A 25,754-nucleotide genomic window follows, 5' to 3' on the forward strand; every position below is an offset into this window, starting at 1 on the left:
CGGTTCCCAAACATATTGATAACCTACTAATTTAATTACGACTAAATTCCCACAACAATATAATCATAATCCACAGAATTTAGAAGACATAAGGCCATCACTGATTTATATCATATTCTGCAGCACTCAATTTACATTCTGCAATCAGTAGTCGGTGAATGACAACTGACCATTCTGCGAGATTAGTTTTCAATACACCAAAACAGAAAAGAAAACCTTTAACAGACGCCAGTGTAATTTTATTTCTGTAAGCCGGCTTTGATACAACAATGGCCATGGTCAGAAACAACCCCTAATGCTACTACGCCCTCATTTTCTTGTATGGACACTTATCCAACTCTGCACTAAATGGTTATGGATTGTTTCTAGACAGGGCAAAAGGCCCAACTATTAATGAACCACACACACCCCATCAGCAAGTATAGGAACACATTTATTTCAATTTAAAACAGATACCTTGTCATTATGTTTTCTCTCTCTTAGAAGGCGGCTATGATCGTAATAAATCATGTTCATGTTTGAATGAGGATCAGGCAACAGTGGTTGAAACAAAAACATGAACACATAAAAGAAATAAGAAATATGGCAAGAGTAATGCAAATCAAAATCCCATAATAACCATCTGATGAATCAATAAACGATTCCACCCTTTTACCAAGGGTTATGCATCTGCCAGGTCCTCCCAGCACAAAATAAACAATACATGCAAGTATAATTACAACTTCTTAAAAAAAAAAAAAACAGCAGGTTATTATTTTAATCTTCGTCAATCTTAAATACAGAATAAAGTCCATTTTTCATGTATACTTCTAGCTTTTGTTAGGGGTGGCGTAGTCGAACAAGCCACTTATGTTTAGTCTCTGGTGTGTTCTTAAAAAGGAGACCATCCAAGATTTTTGTCCCCTGATGATGTCAGCGTTGGCACTTAAGAGAGAGAGAGAGCCTGGCTCTGGAGAGAGTGGGGTTGGCACACTCAGTATAATACATCATTTACATTTGGTTTACATACAAAAGAAACAAAACAAAAAAAACAGCATTTTACACACCAACTAAAACATTTAACCCTCAGGTTTTCTTAGATAAAAAAAAAAGAAAAATCTAGTGGTCCTAAATAGAATAGTGTTCCGGTAATGTTTTCTTACAAAAAAGAATGAAAACAATTTAAAGAAAAGAAGTCAAGCTTTAAGTTCTCAATATGCACCACGTCCATGTTCATCTGACCAGGTAAAACTCTGGGCCCCAATGTGCAGACACTTCAGAGTGCCAACCAATTAACCCACAGCAAGTGGAAAACGGATTGTGTTTTCTATAAATACGACTGATTAGATCAACAAATCAGACTTTAGTTAAGGATACTTGCATGGTGGAGGGAGTACGCAGCGCAAGGGCAAGTCTGGTTGGTGTGGGATTTGTCTTCAATACATTGTTTGTGGGCAGGTCAATACTGAATTAAATACTTAATATCATACTTGGCTAACGTCCTCTAATACTGGCTGCAGTGCGTCCAGGCTTTAGTTACAGTCCAACACTAACGCCCTTGGTTCAACTAGTTGTGTATGGAAACCATGATTAATTATCAATCAGTTGACTGGTGTTGGGATGGAACAAAAGCCTGCACGTGTGACATAGTAGTGTTGGCAACTCCGCCTTGAATTGGATTCAACCCAAGGTTTAAAACCCATTCTCTACTGGAGGAGTGGTCTTATGACAGCGTGTCACATTTCACAGAGTACGCCCCTGGATGATGGCACTAGCAGTAGTACATTAGTCGGGCCGTTTCCTTCAACACAGATCAAAGGTGAGGGCTGCTGGTGTCTAAGCTGACCCAGGATTACAGCTCTCACCATAACACAACAAAGAACCGTCAGGGACTGAAAAGATTCCCTCAATCAGAGCTGGAAGCTTATGTGATCCACTGTTGATCAAGTACAAGTAAAAAGGAATCTTCTGGTAGTGTTGGTCATGTCTGTACACCCTAATACAATTGCAGTCACGCAGTCTTAAATTTCTTTTTTTCCCTTTTCTTTCTAAGAACAAATATGATCGCCACAAAACACCCATAAATGAATGGCCTTCGTGATCCTAAATCCAGCGGTGCACAGACTAGGCCCCCCCGAGGTCCACATTCCTGCTGGTTTTCACATCTCTCTGGCATTTACTTGATCGGCGAACGTTACAGATTAGCTGGAGACTGCAAACAGCCGATTACAAAGGTAGAGGTTATTGGTTAGAAGGCAACAGTGGTAACCAGCAGGACTGTAGCACTTGAGGACAGAAGGTAGTCAAGCACCGCCCCCCGCCCCCATTCTACACCGCTCCTCGTTTCTAATCCATTCACTACCATTTCAACTCGCTTTATGAATTGAGCCCTGTTCTACACTAGTCCTCTGAACCATTTGCCTGCCATTCTGATGCGTTGTGATAGCCCTTAATGACCATAATGAAGGGAAAGTCGCGTGTAGAAAGAAGGTTATAGCTTCAAAAAGAGCAAAAGTAGATTTGCAACATCACTGGCACTATCAAAGCAAGCCTCAGAAGTGGAACTAAAACAACTCAAACCAACGACGACTCAAACAGTGTTTAAATTACAAAGAGCAAGCATTGACCATACCGGTCTCCAATCACTGGTTATAAAAATCCATCACGGTTCATATGGTACATTTCCTATTTATGCAGTTACAGCGCTGTGCCTACTAGAAACCCACAGGAGAAATACAGGTTTTCATCCTTGAATGAAACAAAGTGACTTGATGTGAGAGGAAAACCATAGAGTTTAACATGGATATAGATAGAATGGCAAAGTACATCAGGAAATGTCTTAAGAGAAAAATATTTAGTCCATACTAATAGACTTGTTTTGTTACAGCAGTTTAGACTCAAGTCTAGCCTGACCGCATTTCAACATGACAGAAACAGAAGCAATCAAATTATCAACACCTTCAAACCTGGTTCCATAAATTATTAGATAAATAAAAAAAAGAAAAATATTTAGTTACTCTTTTCAAATCATGTATTTTTTTTTTTATTATTGTGAAGAACTAATCTGATCTAGTGTTAGTAGGGAGGAGCTGTAGAGGACTGCTACGGATCTAGGATGTTCAACGGTTCTTGAAATAGATGGCAACTGATGGTTAACAACCTGTGTACGCAGAGTGGTCCTCTCCCCGTGGTGCAGCCCTCTCTGGGTAGTCCTCTAATAATCAATCAACCAAATCCAGAATCACAGTATCAATAATATAGTAAATTCATAGGAAAACAAAAACAGTACACTATCAAAAAAAAAAGTGGATTATTTTCTCTTTTTTTTTTTTTTCTCCGTTGCCAAAGATGGTGTACTGTACCACAGAGTGTTTTTGTACAGGAGCGTTTCTGTGTACATATATTTACAAACAGAAATATACACAAAAGCAGACTTCAGAGTGCGCTTGTCTGTCCATCCGGGCGAAACAGGATCACATACACCTCCTGCTCCCACCTATCAACAACAACCTCTCGTCACCAAAAAAAGTGTCTATACAGTAAAAAAAAAAAAAAAAAAAAGGTAAACACTGTAAAGCTTCCTGTGTATCTGTGTAATGGATGCCATGGTGTCATTCTCCCTGGGGGTGGAATGCCCACAATCTCCAGAACACATCTGATTGGGTGGCTGGCCGATTAAACGCATGACGCCATTCGTTCATGCACACAGACGTACCGTACGCTGACGACATCATCCACACATGGACCCCCCCCCCCCCTCAGTAACCGTCCTATGGGAATATAATCGTGAGTACGGGATGTTCAGTAATCTCAAAGTAGCATGTCTCCATCAGAATGGAGTGCTGTGGTTGTCAAACGGAAGGCTTCAGTCTATCATCAGTAGAAACGGTAAATGAGGGAAGCGATGTGATCAAACATAAACATGAACAACCACAGATGTCTGTTAAGGATATCAATTAAATTCCATTTCACCATATTGTTTTTGTGACATTCCAATTTTTTTCCTCTTTTTTCTTTTTTTTTTTAAATACGTTTTTATGATTTAATTTTCTTAACCGTCTAACTTTTCAACTGACTTATTATTGGATAGAAGTAGACATAGCAACAAGTTACTATTATTAAAAAAAGATTTTTAAAAAAGCTCAGTGATATACACAAATGTCATCGTTTTGCTTGTTTCTCTCTCCATCTCGTGCTTTTAGTCTTAGTGTATTCAGTTTACATACATAATTACTTTATAACATATATTTAGTTCTATATTTTTTGCGTTTGCGACACTCACTCGAAGGTTACATTCATCGATGCGAGGTGGAGACAGGATAATTGGCCCTCCCCCTCACTTCCTGTGCATGACATTACTTCCTGCTTGGGTTTGGTGGATTCCTTTGTCCCTACATCATCTCCAGCCCCCTCCCACTGCCTTTAGCCCCTCCTACTGCCTTTAGCCCCTCCTACTGCCTTTAGCCCCTCCTACTGCCTTTAGCCCCTCAGAGTAGAAACTATCCCCCTCTCAGGTGGTATTTTTTTTGCATTATGGTTGGTTTACTCGTTTCCACAAATCAAGAGGAGACTAGAGCTTCTAAGCCAGCTGACTAGGAAGGTTTAAGGATTAAAAACCCACCGTTCACTGACAGCACCAGTCCTCTGCCTTCCCATGTAACACATACATGCAGACACACACTCCACACACACAAACACACATTTCATTGTCCCCTCCTGTAGTCAATGTATGCTGCACGGCGTGTTTGTTTGCGCGTGTGCGAGAACGTGAAGGAAAAGAGAAGGAGAGGCTAACACGAGCTGCCGAGAACTAGAGGGAGGAGGGGCTAGTGGCAGAAAGATAGGAGGTCTGATAGAAAGGATGGGGGGGTTCTTAACATCGCTGGAGTGAAGAGCAGGAGAAGAGGACAAACTAGATGAACGTGTGAAAGCTTCATATGCATCTATGGGTGTTTTGTCTGTGTGTCTGTGTGTTTCTGTGTGTGTCTGTGTGTGTAGGCTAAACTGTGCAACAAGGAGGAGTGTGTGTGTATGTGTGTAAGTCTCTCAGACCAGGTTGTATTCTTTGAGGTTAAGCTGCAGGATGGTGTCTTTGACGGCGGCGAACACAAAGCGGATGTTCTCCGTGTCCGTAGCGCAGGTGAAGTGGGAGTAGATGATCTTGTCGCTGTCCGGGTTCAGGTCCACAAACATCTTCAGGATGAACTCTCTGGCCGCCTGGGCGTCTCTCTGGGGACCTGGGTCGTACACAAACACATCGAAGCTCATCACTCCGCATCACAGTAGTCACTCTCCCAGTACATGACCGGGGTAACGGTAGATTCACACCCCCCCCCCCACCCCCACACACCATCAAACTCAGGAAAGTAGTCAACCAGGTGTGAGTATGTGATCTTCTCCTCCAGCAGGTCCTTCTTGTTGAGGAACAGGATGACTGAGGAGTTCTGGAACCAGGGGTAGGTGATGATGGTCCTGAACAGGGCCTTACTCTCCTCCATTCGGTTCTGACAGATGGACAGAGGACTTTTAGTACTGTACAGTCTGACTCCACACCTGCAGCAAAGTGTCTCGGCTGATTATTTCCCTTTGATTGTCCTTTCATCTGAATGTGTCCAATCTGCTCCGGCAATTTCTTTGCACAAGTTGTTTGCTCAAATTGGTTCCTATTGTTTTTATTGTTATTTATTTTCTGTTGCAGTTTTGTTGAAAGTCTAATACCTTATTTAATACATTCATATCCGGGCCTTGTATCATTGACAATTACAAAAAGAGAATGTGTTTATTAAAATATGGTGAAAGGTATCTTTCGTATGACAGAATATGCATTTGGCAAAAAAAGAAGCATCATCAAAAGCAAAATGTTCATGTCAGGGTACACTGGTACAGAAATGATTATCAACATTAGCTGAATGTGTTGAATGAATATGAATGTGTGTATATGTGTACACATACCTCGTTGTCAGACTCCACCAGGACTTGGTCATACTCGCTCAGGGCCACCAGGAACATAATGGAAGTGACATTCTCAAAACAGTGGATCCACTTCCTCCTTTCTGACCTCTGACCCCCTACATCCACCATCCTGGAGCACAGTGAAGTGCACAGAGCGGCCAGGACACAGGCGACAAAAATGTTGTGTTACCAACTGTGCTGCTGTGTGTCTGGACCTTATAAGGCAACGTCTTGTCTTCCAGAATGCCAATCAGTCCAAATGTATTTTCTACGGATGGATTTAACAGATACATGAATTCATGTAGCTGTTAAATCCATATGCGTACGTACAGTGTGGTGGCAAACTTAATGAGATGGTTCGCCAAGATAATCCAATAAAACTGAGAAAATACATGAGAAACATTGGCAGCATCATGGAGGTCAGTTTGCTAAAGTCTGTCTCATCTATGGCTCAGAGCCATCAGTTAGAAAGGCTTGTCTAGGGTGGAGAACACATACAGAAAATGGAAAAACACACAGTGTGGAAACATACTAAGGTAACACTTTATGGAAGATCTGCCTCTTAACTGCTTCTTTATAAAAAAAAATGGTCAAAGTTTATATTCTTATTATTGCATAAAGTGTTACCCAGTGATTGGATCATCATTAAAAATTGTGCCCATCACCATTCTCAAGTTGCCCCCGACCACACATTAAGGATCAGAGGAATGCCCTCCAAGATCAGTGGACGGAGGCAAATTCGACATAACCCACTCGTGGTTTACTACGGCAAGACGGGAGGGCCAAAAGGGCAATCTAGCTCTCCCACCTTCACCTAGTGTGTCTGTGTGTCAAAAGCATCTGCCAAGCGCAACCCTGGTGAAGTATCACGTGAGACAAAGAGAGAGGACCGGAAAAGAAGAAAATAAAAGACTAGGAGAAGAGAAAGGGGAGCAGATTAAAACTCATGATGGGATGATCAGGACAAAGACACAGGAAGGGATGAAGACAAAGGAAGGGATGATAATTAAATGAGAAAAAAGATGCAGATGAACAATGAATGGGAATGAAAGGAGCGGATAAACACTGAGGAAAGCATGAGAACTAAAGGAGGAAGAAGATGGATACAGGAAGCACCTCTGATGGCAGAATTCCTTTCTGGGTAAACGGCAGGAGTCCTTCAAGTAGTTCTGACTGAAGAGTGAGTGTGGGAGTGTGTGCTTGCGTGGGTGTGTGTGTGAGAACAATAGAGAAAGTGTGTGCATGACGAACTTTCTTCCTTCATTTTTTGTTCGGAAATGTCGTCCTAGGCCTGTCTTTTAGGTTTTGATAAGTGTTCTTCTGTGTTAAATGGTTGAAGTAAAAGGAGAGTTAAGTTTAGGGTGGCCTCCCCTCCAGGCTTCATCAGACAGTGCTTGCCCCGCTCACAATAACTATACGCAATCAGTCTCAGTGGGAAAGACTGCCTAATGACTGACCTTTTCATATTAGCACATCTAAATATTGTTAGACGAAGCTTCAAATTAACCGATATTTCGGACATTTGATAATGTAAACGGCTTCGGAATGTCCCCTCCCCCTTTGAAATGAACAGAAATCTGACACCTGAAGAAAACAATATATTATTTGACTAAAAGCACCTAAGTAATGCTGCTCGTTATCTCACGCATTATAATTATTTTTATGACAGCGCCACAGTACAATCTATGTATTCTGTAAAACTAAAACCGGTGTGACCCAGGTGGGACTTGTTTTAATCAGTGATATTATAAAATGATTTAACGTCCAGCAGAACTGGTGACTGGGGGTATAGATTTGTATAGCTCAGTATTTGAATCAAAGATGTGAAAGGGGTCTTTATGAAAGGGAATGGATAGGATTACATCCCTCTAGTGGTGGCATAGGGTACTGCAGTCCATGGAGACTCCGAGCCAATCAAGAGCCCTGTAGGACCCCAGGCCTGAAATAACATCCTTTTCTGGGGGGGGGGGGGGTGACCTCCTTTCCTCTGCCAGGATGAGCAGAGGGGAGGAGAGAAAGGGTGACCCATTTTATAAAGGGAGGCGCCAGAATGTAGGACTTTGGGGACTTTGGACTCACATAGACGTGTGAATAAAGTAGACGAGGTTGGGTGTGTGTGTGTGTGTGTGTGTGTGTGTGTGTGTGTGGGGGGTGGGGGGTTCAGATTCTGATCACAGTGACACCATCCCTACGAGGCACTGGGTGACATACACGCACATGAACGACTTCCCTGTCAGAAGTCAGAAACGACAACAAAAAAAACGACGATCTCGGCGAGTTCACGTCCGCCCCCCCCCGCCCCCCTGCACCTGAATACGATGACGTTAGCGGCTACACCCGAGTGTGGATGCATTGGGTCAGGTTAATGCCAGCGTTGTCTACCTGAAAATGATGCTTGACAAGTCGAACGGATACTCTATGATTCCGGTGGTGGGGATTCGCACCCTCAGAACATCTTGTTGGGTGGGCAGATAGTTGCTGTCTGAGATACGGTCCAGATCAGTTAGATAGCTGCACACCGAGGGACAAAGAGGGGGAGAGGAGGAAGGAGACAGGGAGGGGGGACAACAACAGTCATATAAAGCACAGCAAGACAGCATTATCGCCACACACCCCCCGCCCACCCCCCCCCCCAGTCAAACCCGGAGAGGGTGGACTGGCCCGGTGAGACCGTACCAAGTCCACAGGTTAACAGGGTTGGTTCCGGATCACCGCTCCCAGTTCCACACAGACCCCGCCTCCCCCCAAAGCCACTCTCTGAGAACAAGTCTTTGACCTTCACAATGAAACACCCGGGCATTTTTCTTTTTTGGTTTTTGCACCCGGCCAACAAGTCATCCAGCTATTTGCACAATTTCCAGTTTGAGGTTTCCGAAACGGTTTCATAATATAGTCTGTGGGTCCCGAGCAGGTCCGGTCTCAGAGAGCGTCTCTGCGGGTCCTGGGTGTGCGCGAACAGGCCTGCAGCAGGAGAAGCGGAGCGGCAGCAGTCCCTGGCTGCAGTACCGTGACGGTACCTGAAGATGCAGTTCTCCAGGTCAAACGGATACTCTATGATGCCCGTAGTGGGGACCCGGACACGCAGCACATCCTGCTGAGTGGGAACATATCCCTCCGCCGTGACGCGGTCTATGTCAGTAAGGTAACTGTGGACACACACACACACTGACTATATAGCACTTGAGTGACAGGCTGCTAAAAGGCACGCAACAAGCTAACTCTTAACACAAACACGCACGCGCGCACACACACACACACACACACACACACATACATCCTTTAGAGTGGGTGAAGGCAGAGCAGACTGGATAGCGGTGATAAACCAGGGTCTCTGCCAGGGGGCAGTGTTGGGTGAGATTCTTCATCTCTGCTCCGGTAAACGCACTTGGCCTTGCAGGCTTTAGATCCAGTACAGTCCAACTTACACTGTGTTCGGCTCGTCAAGGTCCCAGTGTGATTCTATCAGCAGAGACGGTTTCCTTCCATAACATTAACAGGCCATCAACACAGGAATCAAAGATGAATATTAGGGCCTCACAGACAGACAAAAAGACACTAATAGGTCAGTGATGAATTGTGTAAGTGGTGGGTTTTGGTGCAGCAGTTATTTTATCTATGATGAGTAAGCACTGGAGATTGTAATCCCAGTCCCTCTTGGGAGGGGAAACCAATGGCGTTGTTCAACATTAGCCTTCAATTAGCTGAGAGTGTGAGGGCTGGAGAGAGCAGGGTTTGAGTGTGTGTGTGCGCGCGGGTCAGTCAGTCTCAGCCTGTCGGCTCTCACGAGTGGAGGCAACTGGTCAAGGGACACCCCACCCACATCAACACCACCCCCCCCCTCCCCAACCTGAACATCCACGCCCCACACGGAAACACACACACCCCACAGCACGTACTACTTAGTGGAGTCGGAGAGCTGGTATTCTCTGCGTCTGTCGTAGGCTTCCTGTATCCCGGGATCAGCCCACAGGGTCTTAATGGCATTGATGTAGGGCTGGTCAAAGCCACAGATCTTCTCTATGTCCACTTCCTTCACCAACATTGCATTAGACTGGAGAGACAGGGAGGGCGTGGAGAAACAGGGCAGAAGCACAAGGAGAATTGGTTGTGGACAGTGAGAGAGTGGCTACGCTTGGGTGATGCTTAGACAATGGGTGTCATGATTTCCTACCCGGTTCTGTTCGTATTTGAACGGGATCTTGAGGTTCTCTGTGGCTTTGATCATAGACTGCATGGAGGTGAAGATGTTCTGGTAGACCAGTCGAATGAAGCCGCGCTTGTCTTCCTCTGTGTAGCCAGCCCCATGGATAATTCTCATCTGCTTGATGAACGTACTCTTACCACTCTCTCCTGTACCTGAACACATAGAATATATAGTGTTAGCACACAACAGTGTAAGCACACGACAGCCCTTTACCAAGAACTACGTGCAATAATTAGCAGGACAGGTGTGTAAATTCCTGTTACAGAGTACATAGATATTTTAACTGCACTAGGTCACTGGAGAGAAGTGGACACAGAGATTGTAGAGAGAGGGAATGTGAGGGAGGCAGCGTTGCTCCAGTGCCAATGTGACAAGGAATCCAATGACGTTCCTTAAAACCAGCCGCTATGAATGCAGCGGACAGAAGCTCCTGACTGAGAAACAACCCGATCCTCGGCCAGGCTCCCACCCAGCCCATCTATGCCGGAGCTCAGTTCAAACTCACGGTCGACAACGAATCCAGGGCGGTTTGATCACGAGGTGAAAAATCTACTAATGTACACCCACCACTTAGACAGCCTTGACAGCTGCCAAGTAGTGCTCGGTCAATGCCACCTAATGAATTGAAAAACATTGGACTGCTATTGACATGGGCTACAGGGAATTTCCACTGTAGAGAAGGTCCTGAATTTCTTCGGACCACATGACCTGGTTGCGTAGACATGATCTTTCCAGGAGACACGCACTCTGTCGTGCTTTTCCCTCGTCTGGCTTAAACAAGGCCAGTGTCTGACAGGCTGAGCCACTGCGCATTACAAAACAGTACCAGGAACAGATCAAATTGATTAGGCTAAACAGTTTAGGCTGTCAGAGGCTCTTTGTAATAATGCTACGGCTATCTGAGGGAGCTCATGAGGAACAAGGGCCGGGAGGTTTACGGAAGACAATAAATGCTATATCATTGGGTGAGATTACACAACTTTGTTCTACGTCTGAATGTTAAGATGCTTCTCTTAAAGGCCCAGTAATTCAAAAACTAAATTGTTCCTATTTTAGGAGCAATATTTCCACACTATAAGGTTGAAATAACACTTAATGTCTTAAAATGATCATGTCCTTTTTGGGTAAGAGCCATTTGAAAACAATGCCTGGAATTTCTAAATCTTAGGCTGGGATGATACTTTTGGCTAACTTCATGATGTCACACGGCTGATTTGATTATAATAGACCAATAAATATTCAGCGGGGTAAGGAGGTGGGCTCTAGACCATCAACCAATCAGGACTGTGTATTGAATTATCCTCAGATGTATTTTCTAAAACCCACACAATCAGACTGAGCATTTGAGACAAAAAGGCTCAGGGAACTACAGTATTCAAATAACATTCATGACATAAAAAATGACAGTGATTTATTAGACATGAAGTAATTTCAGAAAGGCTTGTTCAACTCCCTGCCTAGAGGTCAAACATGCCACTACTAGTTGACCCTGTAATTAACAGTCATGGGTCAACTAGTAACTCATGTGCAGTAGGCACAATAGTGGAAACACATGAGAGGTACCATCTAAACCCCAATCAGGGAGGCTTAGTTTATGATGCAATGGTTCGATGAGAATTCACAAAAACGCATTTTGCAAACTGTTTTCTTAATTTTTTCCTCAAGCTTAATTTCCTCAAATCGCTGGTTAAACCTTCACCAGCCAAGATAAGGGGGGGAGGGGTTGGGTTGGGAAACTCATTTTATAGCCTCTGCACCATATGCCAGAGTAATACATAGACACGTCTGCAATATCTGCTAACTGAAACAGAGAAAATAAATCTGATTGTGAGATACACCACCACCTACATTCAAGGTTTTTTAAGAGCAGCCATATTTTCGTTGCCATAGCAACCCCTCCTCTTCGCTCTCACTCTCTTTTCCTGAATTTTTCTCTCTCTTTCCTAGCAGATAGTAAATATACAACTGCACCATGGGCTGTCTCCTTCGCTGCCTCCGTTTCCCGGTGCTGCCACGGAGAAGGGCCCTGTCCCACTTCACACCATTAGACAGCGCTACTCAGTGGGATCAAGTTGTCTCTAGACACTGCCCATCTAAGGTCAGTATTCCCTATAACAATATTGGGATGCAGCCCAAAGAAAAGAGGAGAACGAGGCTGTGTATCATTATTGGAACAGATCCTAAGGTGAGCGGATGATGCTATGTAAACCGTATTGGTACACGGCCCGATGAGAAAGATGGAGCCTTTAGAACTGTCAGGATGCAGCCTGGGCCCTCAGTGAGGGATTAGTAAAAGGTCTGATTTATTTCTTGTGACCCCATCACAAGATCCCACTCTCTCAATCTCTTCTGTGGCTTTCGCTTCTCTACAGACTCCCATCCCTCCCCCTCCTTCTTCCCTCACCTCCCCCAATCTTTGTCCCTCGTCTGCCTCCCTCCAGCTGCCTGAGTCTGGACATCCATCTCCCCCATTCTAATCCACCTCCCCCTTCTTTTCTCTGTCACTGTCTCTGCTTCCCACTCATCTCACCTCACACACACTCCCCCTCTCTTCCCCATCAAACGTTTGGAATATTCAGAACGAGAACCTGTCCATTCTTTTTTGGCGCTGACCTAGAAAAACAAGGTCACCTTTTAATAGATCACACTACAGGGTTGGTTTTGATAACGCTTTTCCTTCCCAGTCAGAATTAGGTGCAGAGACAGACATTTACACTACTCAGGTCTTTCCAGCTAGCAGAGCGAGAAAGCAGTGCTTAGAAAACGCCCACGATGCTACAGTGCAGGGTGAAATACTGGCCCCACACACACACACACACACACACACACACACACACACACACACACACGCACGCACGCACGCACGCGCACACGGTAACAAGTGGGGTGGCTTTGGAATGAGAGCAGATTAAAAGGCCATAAAGCAAGTGGAAACACACCTGAATTCTAGCTGACACTTACCATACATGTCAACATAAAGCTAAATGTCTATCTGACATATCCCCAGTTGGAACTTTATACATCCTGGCATTAAAACGGCAATGCAATGCGTCAACAATCCCATAAATATTTGATCAGAAAACTGACTTGCATTAAAAAAAGAAATGTGTATTTAATGAAAAATGAAACCCGACTATACACGTAAGTATTCACCCCCGAGTTAAAACGTTAGAAATGCTTTAGGAAGTGTTCCCCACAAAATCTGTGTCTTGGCCAAATGGGGCACATTTGGATCATTACATTTTTATTTATTTTTAATACATTATTGCATCCACAATCCGTTAGACTCCGCCAAGGTGACAGCGATTAGGGCTTGAAAGCAATTCATGTACACAACAGCCAGAGTTTAAAGCAGAAAAGAGCCTATTCAGCAAACATCAATTGCCATGAACAGTTTTCAATTTAAATAACATTAAATGTAAGCAAACATTTTTTTTTTTTTACCTGATTCTGTTTAGGGAGCTTATGTTATGGAAGGACTTACAGAACCAGACCTCCTATGTTACCACTAATTCCAATCCAATACAGATTAGGCGAGATGTTGTACTTAGACCTCAGCAGCATGATGCTACAGTCACGCTTGAAAATAAATATGCAGTCACTCTATTAATACGCACCCAAAACTTAAGGCTTTGCATTCAAGCTAAAAAGTATTCCTGTAAGATTTTGGCAGTATTATCTTAGGGATTTGTTGCATAGAATGCAGCACATAATTTGGACAGCGACACATTTTGTTGTCTTGGCTCCATGAATGACTAACAGGTTAAAGTGCAGACTGTCAGCCTTAATTTTAGGGTAGGAATTACAGCCCTTTTTATACATAGACCTTTTTAGAAATGTACATTTCAGGAGGACAATGATCCCGAATAGAAAGGCCAAACCAGTGTCTCAAAAACAAGACGGTGAGTGTCTTACAATGGCCGTGTCAAAGTTCTGCTCTCAACCCCGTTGAGAATCAGGTTGTTAGTTCTTTGTCATCTCTCCGCAGACGCGACCCAGTCGTTAGCACGTCTTGCTTACTTGCTACGTAAAAGGCCTGTTTGTCTGTTCGGCGAAAACTGGTTGCCGTACACTGACCTGTCTCGGTTAGAGGAGGATAAACTGCACACTTCCGACAGCCATTGGAGGTGATTGCCATTTCTTAGTCTGGCAGGATCAACCAAGTCATCTCTCACAGCGTTAATGTATAGCATGGCATGCACCTAGCGTGCTCAGGTAATGGAAGCTGAAACAACAGGTGTCTGGCACCGGTGAGGGAAACCCCCACAAGTCTCACTGCGTGGGGGTGTCACGCTCCACCACGGGACATCGGTTAAGGACCCCCCGAGTCAGACTGATTGGGTCTCGATCGGAGTGAGGCTGGATTGGGCTACATTGGAGACATGGTAACCGTCCCCAACCGAGGAACTACTGAAGCCCCTTCAGGATGGATTGATACCGGGGGTTGACCGTCTAATGCAGGGAATGATAAGTAGAAATGGGAGTGCCATAGCGCCCACAACAGGGCACCTGCATCGTTTGTCATGCCAGTTAAAATATTAAAAACCAGATTCTCCCTACAGGGCAGAGACTGACCCAGAGATCGCCAGAACAATGGTCACCTGCAGAAAAGTGAGAAACCAGGTCTGGGAGAATGAATATGTAACCTGTACACTTAGAGGAACTTAAAGGGTCAGAATTGCAACTGAATACAAAAAGGTCTAATGTTCTTTCTTATAAAATAAAAAAGGTATTTATAAAAGTTTATTAGTAGGTTGCATCCCCTGGTGACACCAACTCCATTTCACACCAAGGGGAATACATGTGGTGTAACTTAAGAGTAGGTGAAGGCAGTTACATTATTTCATTAATTTAATTAAAGGGGCCTTGTGTAGAAATGTTGCATTTTAATATCAGAAACTGATATTATAGAGAGGTGTGTGTCTTTCTAAATCATGTCCTGTCAATTGCATTGGCAATTTAATGGGTAGCTAATGTCATAATTTGCTCAAGACAGACTTTAGTAAAACATGTCAACTGTATTGTAACCTTGTTGGCAATATGAACATACTCGCATATTTTGAGTCTTTAAGTGTTTTCTTCATATGTACCAAATTCCATTACATTAGGAAGATCCTCGACTGATGTAATTGCATTCATGCCACATGCGAGTATTCATTGACCAAGTGGGCATGTTGTTTAGGTACTAGTCCAGCAGTAGGATTTTAGGGGTTTTCACAATTCAAAACAGCAGGGAAATAAAAGTATCATGACCACGAGTTCCCGAGGCTAACGTGTTCCTCGTAAGAAGGGCCTGTCATCGAGGTTTCAAACCCAGATGAGGAGTGAGAACGGGGTTGCAGAGAAAGAGAGGAGATGGAAGATAAGTGGCGATGCGGTTGGGAGTGTGTGGTAAATGGGACAGTCTCTTTTCTCTACCTTCTTAAAACTCCCAGAGCTTCAGAGAAATTCATGACCCCGTTTGGGCTGTGTGTGTGTGTGTGTGTGTGTGTTCCCTGAGAATAGACGACTGTAGGACACATTCAATTAAAATGGTTTTCATTAGCATGGTGATCACCTGGGAAAGTATTTATAGGCTGGCTTTTTTTGTGTTTTTGCGTGTGTGTGTGTGCACGCATGTGTGTGTGTGTGGGTGTCTGAGACTGTGAACCACTCAGTAACAGGAAAGTCAGAACTATCGGTGTGAACCTGAACACTGTTCCTGGGTTATGCCAATATGTCCACCACAGAATATTGTAATAGTTTAATTTAGTTTAAGCATGCAAATTAGAGTTCCGTACACTTAGTGTCCCATACAAGTAACTTGTTCATGTCAACAAAAAAAACTGGTTAAATTCACATCTGTCCCCTTTTCTAACAAAACCAACTTCGAGACATCTACAGCTTCAGTCTCAACACAGTTCAAGTGTTGGAACTCCACTGGCTCACTTTAAACATGACAAAAGGGTGAAGGGAAAGCTCACAGGAAACATGAAATATGGGGGGGGGACTAAACAAACAAAAAATTTATTCACACAATGATGAAATTATCACCTCTAAAAATACAAATAACACACGCTAACAAGTTTATACAATCGTTTAAAAACCTATATGGAGATTCTCTGTGAAATATATGAAACAAGATAAAAGGCAAAGATGGAGAATACTAAGTAGCATCCTCTAAAGATAGTCGACTCAGCCATTACCATTGGTTTCCGCCTACTTAAGCTGGTTCCCTGTACCAGCTGCAAAGTTTAACGACTTCCAATGAAATGAAGGACTTCCTTCAACGTATGCTTACTGTAAAAATTGGTGGTCAGAGCTTTTTAAGAGTTAATGTTACTTCATTACTATTGATTATTGAGGTCATGCAGTAGAATAATTTCTTTTTACCTCCACCTACACACAATCAGGTTGATTTAATTACCATAATTCTGCTGCATTGTTGCGCTATCAATTACAGACCATCGACAAGTGTATCGCTTCACGCATTATTGTTCAAATTAAACCAATCAACTATCCAGAGCAAAGCTTTTTTTCAACATCTGTTCAAAATTAACCTTCTACATTTGTGACTTATTTTCTCTGGATCCAAAGCTTTATTAAAATGCGTGAATAATAATAATAATGACAAGCAAAAATGTACTTAAATCATAAAGCATCAGCATTGGAATTGGCAGAAAAGTACAGTAGATCTATAGGTCTGCAGGATTTGAATAAAATAAATATTGCATTTACAATTATGAATTGCAACTTTCAAACACTTTGGTATAAACAGCATAGTTAACTCTCCTTACATTCAGAAAGGAGAGCCTATGAATCCTAGCCTAATTAATGCACTAGCTGAATAAAAACAAAAAACCCATTTATGATGCCAAGACACAAACACGCCCGGTTTGGATTTCGTTGGCCGCTTGTGGGCATGTGTTTTTTTCCCCAAAGAGTCTTCATAAAACCCACAAGGTACACCAATTGCCTCGAGCAACTTTACCCATACCACTTTCTTTATGTTTGAACATTATACTGCTCTGGAAAACCAGACACCCCAATGATTAACCTTTCCTCCATGTTGGTTGAAGGAAAGATTGTATGGTAACTTTTCACAGATACTGCCGACAGGAAGACACCTTTTCTGATTGGTTCTTGCCCAACGCCGTCTAGTGAAATTCATCTAAAAAGTACGTATTATTTTGAGGAGCTACATTTTCCTGCGCCTCTCAAATAAGCCCCTGACTGCAGTGTGCAAACGTTTGACTCCGCCCACCTTTTTTGTGTCTGTGTTTTGACAGCCATACATGGAACACAAACACACGTTTGTGCAAGACACACGTTGAATGCTAACGTATTTCATTTTTGAAATATTATATGAAGTGGCACCAGCATGTGCTTCATGCTGTATTTGAAACCAATACCGATATTGTTGCAGTGAACAGAGAAGGGAAAGCTTCGGGTTAAATGCATTTGACTCCGCCCACATTGAGGCCAGCCCTGAAATTCACACTGCAAAAAGGGGTACTTACCTCAGCTTCGCGCTGCCAGGTATCCCATATTGCCACAAACAGATCGCGTTCGCTCAATTAATTTCAATGAAGGGAAGAATGGCAAGCAAGTGGCTCATGGAGCGATGCATGCATGACATGGGATGTGATGGCGAACTTTTCCCAACTTAATACCAATCAACCGCGCCAATTACTGTGGATTTTTTTTGCTGGCTAATAGATTTGCTGAAATCTTGACGCACAACTAAAATTGCTGTTATGACGCAAACACGCCACAAGAACGCCCACAAGCGAGACAAATTTTTTTGCAAGTAGTGTGTAGGGGCCGTAACACTGAAAAACCCTAAAGTATTTGAACAAAACAATGGAAATAGCCAAGAAACACTGACAAAGTTTCACATAAAGAGAAACAAATTATCTTGTGCAAAATAAATGTGATGTAGGCCCACTAGGTCGACGGCTTCAATTATCATCATCGCATACAAGGAATGGAGTAGACTATGTAAACTACAAAAATAAAACAGAATGATGACGAGCCCTGACCAGCACTGTCATACTACAATTTCGATGAAGGACCTGCATGAAAACTATGGACGGACAACACGTCCGTCAAGCCTAGCTTATACCCCTGATTTTGATGCTAACACATTAGCTACCTCCCAATTCCCTTTCATTGCAGCCTTGTTAAAAATCAGACTAGCCATTATTAAGTAATGAATGTCCAAGCGCTTTACGTCCATCCAATGCAGTATCTATATATTTTTTTAAACACACTAGATGTCCAGCAACAGTAACTTAGATTTTCCAAAACATTTGGTCTTATTTTGCTGTTTAATTAAATTACATTTAGAAAAATAAACATTTAGAAATAGTGTACAGTCATAAAAAGCATCCCCTGAGAAAGTATTAAGAAAATGACCTAATACTCATGATCAGTTCACACTTTGTATAGTGTTGTAGTTTGTGTGTGTAACTCTCCACAATACATTTTATTTTAGAAAGAAAATTTTTTTGTTCTTTTTTTACTGTAAACCACTAAAGTTCCCATTCGGTTACATTGCATTGAAAGACAGCATTTTCCAGGAAACTTTGATGATTGACTGCAATAATCCATTTAGGATGTTTATTTATAAATGAAATGCTATTGAAAGATTTGTAATACTTGAAATTAAAAAAGTTGGCATGTTTAATGCTGTCTTGAGATTGGCCATTTGGAAAGCCCATGAACTTAAAAGGACAGTTTAAACTTCTCACATAATTAATAAAATATCTTTACCCTAGGGATGTACCACTAAGAAAATAATTAGCCAACACCAATATTCATATACCACAATCGGCAAATTCTGATGTTTCGTAATTTCGGTAACTGTGTACCCTGGCATAACTATTAAAAAAAACGTTTCTGATGATGGTTCTTATTTCAACAAATGTAAATTCAAGCGTAAATAGTAATCATTCTACACTGAAAAAAATTATGAACGCTTTATCACTTTGCCCCCATTTATCATGAGCTGGACTGAAAGATCTAAGACTTTATGTACACAAAAGGCCTATTTCTCTGAAATATTGTTCACAAATCTGTGTTAGTGAGCACTTCTCCTTTGCCTAGATAATCCATCCACCTCACAGGTGTGGCATATCAAGATGCTGATTAGACAGCATGATTATTGCACAGGTGTGCCTTAGGCTGGCCACTATAAAATGTGCAGTTCCATCACACAGCACAAGGCCACAGATTTTGGCCCCAAGTTTTGAAACCAAAGGCGTTTCAGAGAATTTGGCAGTACATCGAACCAGCCTCACAAATTTCACAGATCACAAATATTTCACTTGCACCTGAAAAGGGATTGCCATAACGGAGACAACAGCACTAGCCTGCGTCTGTCAGCCGCCACTCACTAGCGACAACAATCCCAAGCAAAATTTATAAAGCCCTTTTTACATCAGTGCTTTTAGAGACACCCAGCCTGACACGACTGCCTTGTAGTCATTTGACACTATTGCTAGCGGTTGCATTTTAAACTCAAACAAAAATTGAAAACCGCCACGCGTGTGAACAAAACAATAATAGAAAAAGAAAAAAAAATATATATATATATACTGTCTTCAGGTGAAAAGTATCTTGGTTGGAAATTAATCTTTCAAAGATCCACTGCACTTGTGCTCTCTATAACTCTCCTCTACTTCAATTCATGTGTAACAAAAAGTTTATGTCAGGAAAAAAAAGAAATTATATATAAATAAGCTGTGGTGGCTATGGTTTTGCCATGGTAAAATGAACGCAGTGGAAAAGCTGGAAAGCCTTATTGGTCTGATATATTTAAAAGCAATTGTCCGATACCAATTGCTGGCCGATGTATCGTGCATCCCAACTTAACCCCACATGAAGAAATTCTGAAAAACATTCAAATTATATCACAAATACACATTCATCTTTCATTTTCTCTCCAGTATGTTTTCAAAAAAACAATGTGCAGTGTGTATTTGAAATCTGTAAAATTTTGATGTGCTTAATAGGTGGGCTTTCCCTATGGAATTATACAGTTTTATGTAATGTAAGTCTGATTATTATCCCACAACCTGACCCTTGGCATGAAGGGTCTTAATACACACGCAGCTGTCAAAACTAGCTCAAGAACCATGACTACATTACCATATAAGACCAAAATAAGAAACAGGATAAAAAATAACACCTGACTCTAGTTTCCTCCAGGCTATTGCTGCTCTTACCGACACCAGGGTTTAGACCTAAACCCCTCAGCCTGCCCTTGGTAACTAAATGACCACCCAAACCAGACTTAAATCAGAGTAAGCATTGCCTCCAATAGGAGAAACTGACCCCTGCTCACCCTATGTGAACAGAAACCGCTCCCAGATTTAGCTGAGCAGCAGGGCCAGATAGTGAGTGACTGTGAGCTGGAAGCTGTTCATTTAGCCAACAACTCGGGTCACCTAGGCCACAAATCCCAGCCAGTCAGCCAGCCAACACATACCCAAGTCAGGCCACCGCAGCCCACGGCCAGCCAGCCCTCAGGGTAGACCAAGTAGAGGCAAACGCCACCGGGGCTGTGGAGCACGGCCGGCTCCATGGCCAGATATGGCTCTCAGTAGCACGTCTCAGGAGAGACGCAGGAGTGGCAGTGCAGACGAGGTAGAGACGACAGGTAAAAATGTAAGCGGGGCCTCAAACATCAGTCTCTCCACTCAGGCTATACAAGCACCATACTCAAACCAAGCAAGTCCCCAGAAACCAAAGTATTTGCATGCATAGTCAGCTATTGAAAAACACAACTGCTCTGGACCATCGTAACATCATGCACTAAACAGGGGCTTTCAGTTATGGAACAATTAACCAGGCAGTGCTTGCAGGACATGTGGATAATAGGAGTCAATGACATGGCAGACTAATCTGTAGCCATGTTTAACAAAGCCTATTATAGACCTGGACTAATCCTTCCTCACACCTCCTTATCCACGCTCAGGCACACAAAGCCTTGACTCACTCAGAAGAGTCCATATGCAACACGGTCTGGTCAATGGGCGTACGAACACACCTGGCAAACGAACACTCTACAATGCGAAAATGACATCCTCTCCATCTAGCCTGATGTGCACAGGCTTATTGCCATGCAAGAATGGGAACAGGCAGCAAGTAGGAACACAGATACACCGATGCGTTCCAAACCGAGTCGCATCATTCGTCTGGGTGCCAAACACTGAAAGCCTTAGAATAGAGGGACATGGAAGAAGGGCCAAATATCCAACCATGCCAATGGGATACATATTCCTAAAAATAATCTTCACAGGTTCAAGTAAAATACATAACCAAATACATTAGAATGAAATAGGTAAATCTGAAAAGACAAAAGTGGGGAAATTCCTAGATTAGAACAGGACTGAGTAGTGAGAGTTGTTAGCATATGTGTGGTTTGGCCTGATTGTCAGAGCTGAGTGGGGATCTACTGGGAAACAACTGGAGAGGGGCAATCACACGTGTCAGACAAACTGGGATATGTAAGCGTGAAATGGGAGCAGACCTTTCAGAAACAGAGTTAATTGAACGTGTCCAACAAAAAGACTCAATGTCATATTTTACTTGTACCTCATTCAAGCAAGCAGACACTGGTAATCTACAGTCAGTTCTTAATCTCCAATAACTACAGTTAAAATTGAGTAAAGGCAAACCATTTAAGGGCAACCTCTACAGTCAGGAGCGTTTACATTTCTTGTCCTGATTTTGCCCCATTAATGCACTGCTGCTTCAATAGTTGCTGTGAACATGAATACACATATATACAGATAGTATGTTTTCATACACAACACACCTAGTTTCAAATGGAAATGTAATTCAGAGAACACATATCCCTAGATGTAGGATGCAAGGTAGTGAAATATGCGGCCCTCTAGTGTAGTTGGCCTGTCCAAATCATTAATCTGCATTTTCTGCCTAACAGTAGAACTTGTTACAATTTGTTTACATCCTAACTTAAACTAGACAACGAATGTGGTTTAATGCCGTACACTACCATAATATCATAATCAGGAGAACTGGTATCTGTGGTAGGAGAACTGGTATCTGTGGTAGGAGAACTGGTATCTGTGGTAGGAGAACGGGTATCTGGTATCACTACTTTCACTTGTGTAAGGAACATTGGAAGATAGCATAACCACATGATTTGAATAAACCACAATTTGAATACAAACAATTCACAGATTTGCTACATTGACGCATTGCACTCGTAGCTAAACGTGGCTAAGCGGACTAGTTAAACCAGTGGTGGGCGGTTAGCAGGCAGGACGGTTAGCTGGTAGCTAGTAAGGAAGCAATGCCAACACCAACGTGATGTAATTGGTAGGCTAACATTAGTAACGTCAACGAGCACCAACATTGGTTTAAGTGCCCACACAAGTGGTTTGGTAATTTATCAAAGAACCTGTAATAGCTTAGGTTAACTAGCTAATATTAGCTAGTTACTTAGCTGCTGTACAGTACGGCAGCTATCTAATCTAGCGAACGTTATCAATTTAGCTATCAGGCTAACAAATTAACGTTGGCCTTACAAGCACATACATACTGTACAGTTAGATAGATAGCTAAACACCAAACTAACACATCTTAACTGGTTAACTACAATTAACAACGTACCTTAGTCATGTTGGCTAATTTGTTTTTTAAGACAAAACTGCAGGCCTTAAGCTAGCCAGCCAACATAGCTGGTTAGCTAAATGTATATTTTTACAAAACGCAAACTAGCTACCTAGCAATGTCGAAGGTCCAGATAAAGACCAATATATGATTGACTGTATTAGTTACCCAGAAGTAGCAATTTCAGTTCTCTCCTCGAGTCCCGCTTGTCTCGCCGGAGTTGTTTGTCAATCTCCGCATTGATTCGTTTCGACTCCTTCGCCTCTTCGCTCAGGCAGCAAGCCATCATCGACTCCAAAGTCATCCCTCCTGGTTTTTGGCAGCCCGCTGGTTAGACGGGACTACTGTAGCTGGATGACACTAACTTCGCTTTGGTGGGTTAACGTTAGCTAGCCGATCCTCACTTCCAGTGGTCACTGGCAAGGAGGTGGACTGAGGGGTCTTGGGTGGGAATGGGGGGAGGGGAGCTAGGGGCCTCGCTGTCAAGTTGTCCCCCAACCGAGAACTGACCGACTTTGCCCGTGGACGGATCTCAGCAAATCACGGGAAGATCGGGAAAGAGGGGGCAGTGTCGAGGCAAGGGGGTGTGTTGAGGGCCTCTCTCCGGCTCAATGCTCTTCAAGCCTTGTTTTAGTAAGCTAGATTTCTGACGTTTCAATACCTAGGAAATAGCTGCCTGGTTAACGATCCCTTTTGCCTGTCTCGATTGTGATAGCTGCCCCATCGACTGGTTCAGTCTTCGTATGCGTATCCCTGGTCCCTGGCCTGAACAAGAACGGGGCTAACCGCACTGTCGCGACATCCAAGAACAAGCTAGTTGTTTTAGCCAACTGGCTGCCTTCTCTCCGCTGTTTGCCCCTAAAGCCAATCCACAACTGTCAGTAAAATGAACACGAAGGAGACGCATCCATATGGACAGTCTTTCAATGGAACAGTCTCTGCTGTTCCGCAAATCTTCGTATTTTCCTTCCCAACCCAAGAACAGTAGTTCCAGCGTTATTATGGCTCGCTAGTCGAACTGCTTTGTGATGTGTCAGAGCTGTGATGTTGGCAAGCTGAGAAATGACCATTCCCCAGTCAGATTTGGCCGACTAGCTAGCAGAGCAGCATTCGATTGAATCTCGCATCATATTTGGCGCAGTTTGCTAGCAATCTAGCTCACTAATTAAATTGTAATCAACAAAGCCGCTAGTTGATATTAATATAATAAATTATCTCGATGGCCATAGTCCAAAAAAATCGATGAATCACTCATAAGCGACAAGCAGTCCCATTTATTAACAGATCGTTGCTTCTCCTTTCCTGTAGAAAACCTTGGGCATGGCACACTAGTTTGATTCCAAGAGGGTACTTGGCAACCAAAATGAGTGACAGTGGGTGACAAACAGTGGGTTTGCGCGAGACATGAGCGGGAAAAGCCAATTGAAAAAAGGGGGCGGGACTTGTCTTGATTTATTAGGGAGGTGGATTCTGAGAACTATTTTAGGTCAATTGTATGGCATAGCAAGCGTTAGGAAGATAGGGTCCACGTAGACAGCAAAGATTATATATAATAAAATCAGTGGCATTATGTAGACATTTGGTAAATTACACGTAATTACCACCTTTTTACCGTATTGCCTTTTACAGGTCCATAATGTATATATCAGCATGGACAAGGGTTAGCAGGAAAATTTTCTACAACAGTACAGGGCATCTCTGTGCTAATCGGATATATGATGTCAGTAATCTGAATCTGATATTTTCGATATTATAACTACTTTTAGTTACGACACATTTCCGCTTTGGTGGTATATACTAGCAGGTAAATGCTGCGTTATTGATCTTCGATTTTGACGTATTGCATATTATTTACCTGAAATAAAGTTTTGAACATTGATTACCGTTAGCGTTGGAGATAATGTTTGCTTGTTTATTAAATATATAAACAGAATCTGCAAGAAAAACGGTAAGGAGTGAGCAAAATTCAGTATAATTTTTATGACATCGTGTGGCCAAATTGCAGGAGTGCATAAAGAAGGCCCATTCATTGGCACTAGATTTTTAAGTTTTGTAAAATGTTGTTATAATTTTGAGAATTTTTTTATTAGACAGGAAAGTGGTGAAATACAAGATATTGTTTTTGCTGAAAGTAGCAGATTTCTATATTCAAACCCATTTAACCCATTTTGACAAATTACATGGACAAAGTTATAGAAACCCTGGAGCTAGAAAATGGTTGCTCAGCCTTTAGCAAAAATTATTCCAGGCTTCTTGGCCATAGATTAGCATGTTGTTGCACCTCGATTGGCAAATTGTCACACTATTAGAGCAGACTGCTCTAATTTTTCATTGCTTTAGAGGCACCCTCCATCAACTGCTATTTTCAGCTCTTAACGTAGTTCAGATCTGCACTTTTCTTTCACCACTCAATAAAAGTCCAGTCATTTTGTGATGTCTAATTCACAATTATAGCCTTGCTTCCAAACAACTACACAGCAGGTTTAGGAAAGGCGAGCTGCATGTGCTCCGATGCACGTTTGCAAAGCTGTTCTGCTTATCACGCTGCGCACTCAACTAGAATGTATTCCCAGACACAGATACTGGAGAGTGCATTTCTCAGGCAACAAGCATGATTGAGCTTGCAGGTGCCTAGCTTATCACAAGGACCCCCCTGGGTGCAATGAGACAAAAAAGCACTGTCCTATGTCACCCCCAAACAACGCTGAGCCAATCTGCAGCGGGCCCTTGGCACTTTTGGTATTCCATGACTAGAATTTCAACATCTGGTAACAATTTTGGTGATCCCTGAGGCTCTCAGTGGCACCAACTCAAGAGTATTTATATATATACATTTTATGTAAATACACTGCTAAAATAAATTCAGGGAACACGTAATCATCACAGTGTAACACTAAGTCAATTAAACTTCAGGGATATCAATCTGTCCTGTTTGGAAGCATAAGCGATTGTGCATCAATGTCACTTGTTTTGGTGCAAATGAAAGTGACAACAG

General features: G+C 42.6%; 1 protein-coding gene across 2 annotated transcripts; it reads right to left on the reverse strand.

Annotated features, from left to right (window-relative positions):
* Positions 1-414: 414 nt before the first annotated feature.
* On the reverse strand, positions 415-24,102 carry gna11b (guanine nucleotide binding protein (G protein), alpha 11b (Gq class)). Of its 2 annotated transcripts, XM_010886371.5 has the most exons (8): positions 22,928-24,102; positions 10,103-10,287; positions 9,828-9,982; positions 8,949-9,077; positions 8,314-8,442; positions 5,932-6,061; positions 5,330-5,483; positions 415-5,216 (listed from the first exon to the last, which is right to left on the reverse strand). In XM_010886371.5, the coding sequence occupies exons 1-8, from the start codon at positions 23,061-23,063 to the stop codon at positions 5,026-5,028; spliced, it is 1,209 nt and encodes a 402-aa protein (XP_010884673.1). In that variant the 5' UTR covers positions 23,064-24,102; the 3' UTR covers positions 415-5,025. The 2 variants fall into 2 exon arrangements, with proteins under 2 accessions (XP_010884673.1, XP_010884672.1); XM_010886370.5 differs by lacking the exon at positions 8,949-9,077 and having other exon boundaries at positions 22,928-24,099.
* Between the last annotated feature and the right edge of the window lie 1,652 nt (positions 24,103-25,754).

Source organism: Esox lucius, chromosome 22 (assembly GCF_011004845.1).
Source record: "Esox lucius isolate fEsoLuc1 chromosome 22, fEsoLuc1.pri, whole genome shotgun sequence".
NCBI lineage: Eukaryota > Metazoa > Chordata > Actinopteri > Esociformes > Esocidae > Esox > Esox lucius.